General features: G+C 47.6%; 1 protein-coding gene across 1 annotated transcript; it reads right to left on the reverse strand.

Annotated features, from left to right (window-relative positions):
* Positions 1-2125: 2125 nt before the first annotated feature.
* On the reverse strand, positions 2126-4499 carry LOC123101385 (serine carboxypeptidase 1-like). Its single transcript, XM_044522862.1, has 7 exons — positions 4190-4499; positions 3856-4118; positions 3533-3763; positions 2967-3076; positions 2708-2800; positions 2395-2503; positions 2126-2305 (listed from the first exon to the last, which is right to left on the reverse strand). Exons 1-7 carry the CDS (start codon positions 4263-4265, stop codon positions 2126-2128), a joined length of 1062 nt encoding a protein of 353 aa, XP_044378797.1. The 5' UTR covers positions 4266-4499.
* Positions 4500-4867: the final 368 nt, after the last annotated feature.

A 4867-nucleotide genomic window follows, 5' to 3' on the forward strand; every position in this document is an offset into this window, starting at 1 on the left:
ACCGCCGCCGCCTAGGGACACCCCCCAGCCCGCTCCGTCCCGCGCCAGAGGAGAGCCGAGAGGGGAATTGCGAGGGGGCCGCCGCCGCCAGCATCGCCCGGGCCAGGCCCGGCGGCGAGCGCCGATGACGGCGGCAGGGAGGGAAGGAGGGGGGCTGGAGAAGAGGGTCACGGCGCGGCCGGTCGCCCGCGGGGGCGACGCGGTCGCGAGAGTCCAGACTACCATTTTTAGCCCAACCCAGTAAGATTTTTCTCAAATGTCATACTTTAAACTGCCATCTTTTCACATTAGACTCCCCTCGGTTTTCTTTACCCCAGTCCATGGCCACCAACTTCAGAAAGTCCACTCTTTCACTCCATGATAATTCTAAAGAGAAGATAGTTTTGTCTCTCAGGTGAGCCACGTCACCAAAGTAAAAAGTAGATGAGTATGATCAGACAACCCCCTTTGTAATGCTGGCACCGTTACTAGAGGGAATTTCTATTCTCATTCCACACTAGCAGAGGGAATTTCTATTCTCATTCCACACTAGCTAGAACCCGATCCAACTTCTCATATGTTGGATTAGAATTGTTTTCCCACATATATTGTCGACCCGTGAGAGCCATCTCCTTCATGTCCAGACTTTCATTTATAGCATTAAATATAAACGACGAACAACCATTAAAATTATCCTTATTTTTCTCTTCCTTCTGAAGCCATCGAATTTTGATCGCACATGAAACTTGACAGCATATAAATTTGGAGAGAATTTCACTTCTCCCGGCCTCTACACCAACCAGGGCTGCACATAGCTAGCCTTATATGAATACCATGATTTTTATCTTGAATTGAATTCCCACCACATGTCAAGCATGGTCCTCGGAGATTTTTCCTATGAGTACCATCATTTTATCTTGATGTGTGGTCTCACTACACACCAAGGTTGAATAGTAAATGGGAAAAAAACCTGTGCATCACTTGTCAATTCTAAGAATTAAACCCGGGTGGTTAGGCTGTACAACCTCAAGCTTAACCACTAAGCTAAGACTCTCTTTGCAGCAGTGCTAGTGCTGCTGGATGGATCTTGCAGCCGCAGATTGCAAACCTGGCCGTGCGTGTGACAGCTCATTGTGTATTGTCCGGGGACCAGCGGACATTCTCAGATTTACCACTTGCATACACTTGCGTCAAAGGCATGAAATCACCTCAACGTCTCTAACATGAGATCTTTGGCAACAACATCTTCATCCCGGACAATACACTGTTCCCAACAGCTAGGCTTCTCACATAGTGTGTGCGTAGTTTTCAGATCGCATGCTTGTGTCCATGTACGGATCGTGTTTGCTTGTATCATATTGTTGGGTATACAACTGCCATGCGTAGGATCGTCATTGTCTCTTTTTTTTCATCAATGTAGCACACCTACTCGGTCTGGATGTGCCTTGAGGCTATATTATAAGTCAATAAAAGTGTCCTTCATTCAAAAGAAAAATTATTCTGCGTTGAGACATTTCTGAAGGTGCACCTTTGAGTTTCATTTTATGTAGTATGATTATGTTCCTAGTACATAATGAATTTTTTTTAACAAAAGATCTAATGAGACTGGTTTGTTTTTCTCAATAATTTGTCTACAGAGTAATGCGTCGACCTGCGAGTTCACCAGCCAAACGAACTTGCAGCCCACACCCCCACAAGATCAGTTATCGTATGCTCTCTTACGTTTGTTTGCAGATCTCCGACCCTTACTCATTTTGTGCATAGCTTGTATATATAATTGGATCCATCTTTTATTAAAAAGTTCAACAAATAAATGGCCATCACACTCTCAGCCTTTGATTTAGTAATCAACGCTAATCTAGGTACTCCTCCATCGACCCTTATGCCGATGCCTTATAACTTCTTAACCGATTTCTTCTGTACTATATGTAGAGCTTTATTCGACAACACTAAGCAAAGCATAATACATTATATTATTGAGTTAATATAAATAACCCTACATTTGTGGGGACAACATACACAAGGTGGACAACGAATCATTTTACAAAAGAACTTCTCCAAGATCTAACCAGGGACCTTGATATGATATCACACTTATTTATTTGTGTCCGACTGGACAAATTGGTTTTTCCAGCCTCTTGCAAACTTAGACCCCACTCCATACTGAGACCCCAGGTGGCAGAGCACCAGGTGGCAGAACTCCTTTCATGAAGGAGTATAAAAGAACAAGTGATCTCTTGGGCTGGAAGCTAGGGACGAAATGGCCAGCTCCTCGCACGGACGCGAATGTGAACCCTCCTTCGTATTGCTGAGCGTAGCCTCCAACCTAAAATTGGCCATAATTCAGTTTAGTACACAATCCAGTCGAAAAATTAGTAGTACGTACTGTAGGGTTTATTGCATATATATGGTTACCTCGTTGTCAGGGGTGTACCATGGACGCCACGGTTTTGTGATGGTCAGATTGAGATCCTTGACAGCGTACCTCGTCGCGGTAATCGGGCACGCATCATCCATGTCACCACTGTCATCGAATTAGCCACCATGTTACGAGACAAGAGTACGTATATATTATTTGGCTGTGTGCATCATGATGATGCAGAGGCCGGGGTCTTTCTCCTTTTCTAAAAAAGAAAAAAAAAGTATAGCAACTATGGCAGAAAAAAAAGATCTCCATTTTGTGTTTTGAAGGACCTGTGAATGCTTGAAGTAGGAGTAATAAAGTTACCTGTAGATCCAGACTCTTAATCCCTTGTCAACAAGCCGACCGATGGTTGGCATCATGGAAACTGGGGAATCGGTCCAGCCGTTCAATGACTCTCTATGTCAAAATGTAATGCATATTAGTTCTGTTCCAAGTCAAAATTTATGAAAACTGACTATAAATCTATAGAAAAAATATATACGGAAGAAGGTGGGGTAAATATCAAGTATAGGGAGCCTCTACTGAATATAAGAGAGAGTTCGTTAGCAAGTGCGTTACTTACGAGCACTCTGACCAATCGGTGTTGGTTCTAGCATGCATAGCCTTCTGCACCTCAGGATTGTTGAGGTAGGCGTCGATATAGGCATCGATGCACGGATCATAGCCTGGCAACTGTATCAATTACAGCGGCTAATTAGTCAGTACCACCACCTCTGATTTGCTAATGCTGAATAATTTTTCCTTTTCTTTTATAAAATAGAAAGACTGCATGTATCTTTGCTATTGAAGCGGAATTACATTCTTTGGAGGTAATTAATTTTTGCACTGGACATGATCATTGGTGGGATGCTGCAACAGCAATATATATATGCAGAAATCTTGGACTTGGCTACGGATATAGGAAAGGTCAATTGTATGCACTGTTTTAGAGGGGTTAATAGTGTTGCTCACGAGCTAGCTCAATTTAGTTTTCATAATAAAGTTTCTAGTATTTGGGATGGTGATCCCCTAATTTCCTCCTCGGTAAACTAGCCGATGATGTAAACATTTTATTGAGTTAATAAAGCTACCTATAATGGCCTTCCCTAAAAAAAAAAGAGCGCATGTATCTTGTGCAGCAGTACGTACGTAGCTGCTGGGGTGGATACTCCCGTCTGGCGACTGGATGCAGACCGGGGCGTAAATGTTGTACGTATCGATGTCGCCCTCATCGAACGAGTCGTCGCACCCGCTGCCCTGCCCGGAGTTGCACGGCCCGTTGACGTTGGCCCACACCTCGTCGGAGATCACCCCGTGGCTCCACAGGAACTCTAACGATCCATATGAGTTATTGGACTTATCGAGCAGCGGATTGCCGACCTGCAGAGATGAACCCGGATTTCTGTTAGTCAGAGATACGACCAATACAGGTCAAAGCTCGCAGCGACGGCGGCCATGATCAGGCAACTTACGAAGATGCCCTTGAGGTTCATGTTCGTGGCACCGAGTTCGCGGAGGGCGAGGATGACGGCGGCGAGCTGGGGGACGTAGTGTCCGGCGTAGCTCTCCCCGGAGATGTAGAAGTCGCGGCCCTTGTATTCGGGGAACCTCTCAAGCCAGTGGAGCAGGAACATGTAGGCGTCCACTGCAGTCCTCGTGTCGCCGCTCGGTATCGATGCGTTCGAGTAGGAGAACCCGACGCCCGCCGGCGACTCCAGGAAGATCACATTTGCCACTGCACGACACCACAAACCATCAGAGATCACAGCGTGCATGAAGTTGTAACAGGATCTATCAGGCACCCACAATTGTTCCAGGCATGCCTGTTTCTGCTCAGCGTCTTCCCGTCGGGGTTCACACGGAACGGGCCGAGCTCCGCCATGGCGCCGGAGCCGAGCGACGAGCAGCCGGGCCCGCCGTTGAGCCAGAGCACGAGCGGCTTGGAGGCGGCCTCGTAGGGGGCCTCGACGAAGTAGTAGAAGAGCGCGCGGCCGTACTCCTCGCTCACGGTGACGTAGCCGGAGTACTGGTCGAAGTTGACGCGCGGGGGCTGGCCGGGCAGCGCCGCGATCCTGTCGGCCTCCCTGGTGCCCGCCGGCGGGGCGTCGCACTTGGCGGGCAGGTGGCGGAAGCTGCTGATCGGGTCGGCCCACGGGTCCGGCTCCCCAGGCCCGTCCGCGCGCGTCTGGGCCCTCGATTTGATGAAGGCCCTTAGCACATCCTTCTGGTTGGCCGCATTCGCCAGCGATCCTCCTCCCAGTAGGATCACCAGTACTACTACCGTGTAGTGCATGGTATTGATCCTCATCGTAACCTGCGAGGAAACTACGTAGATCGTCTTGGTGTTTTTATACTGATACGTTGTAGGTATTTCGGATATTCCAAGCAGAAACTTTGCGGTTTAGAGTTCTCCGAAGTTAGCTTTGCTATAGCTAGCTAATAGCTACGAGATACATGCTTCGCATCGATGCTTGACTGAGCTCA

The sequence above is a fragment of the Triticum aestivum genome, chromosome 5A (assembly GCF_018294505.1).
Source record: "Triticum aestivum cultivar Chinese Spring chromosome 5A, IWGSC CS RefSeq v2.1, whole genome shotgun sequence".
Lineage (NCBI taxonomy): Eukaryota > Viridiplantae > Streptophyta > Magnoliopsida > Poales > Poaceae > Triticum > Triticum aestivum.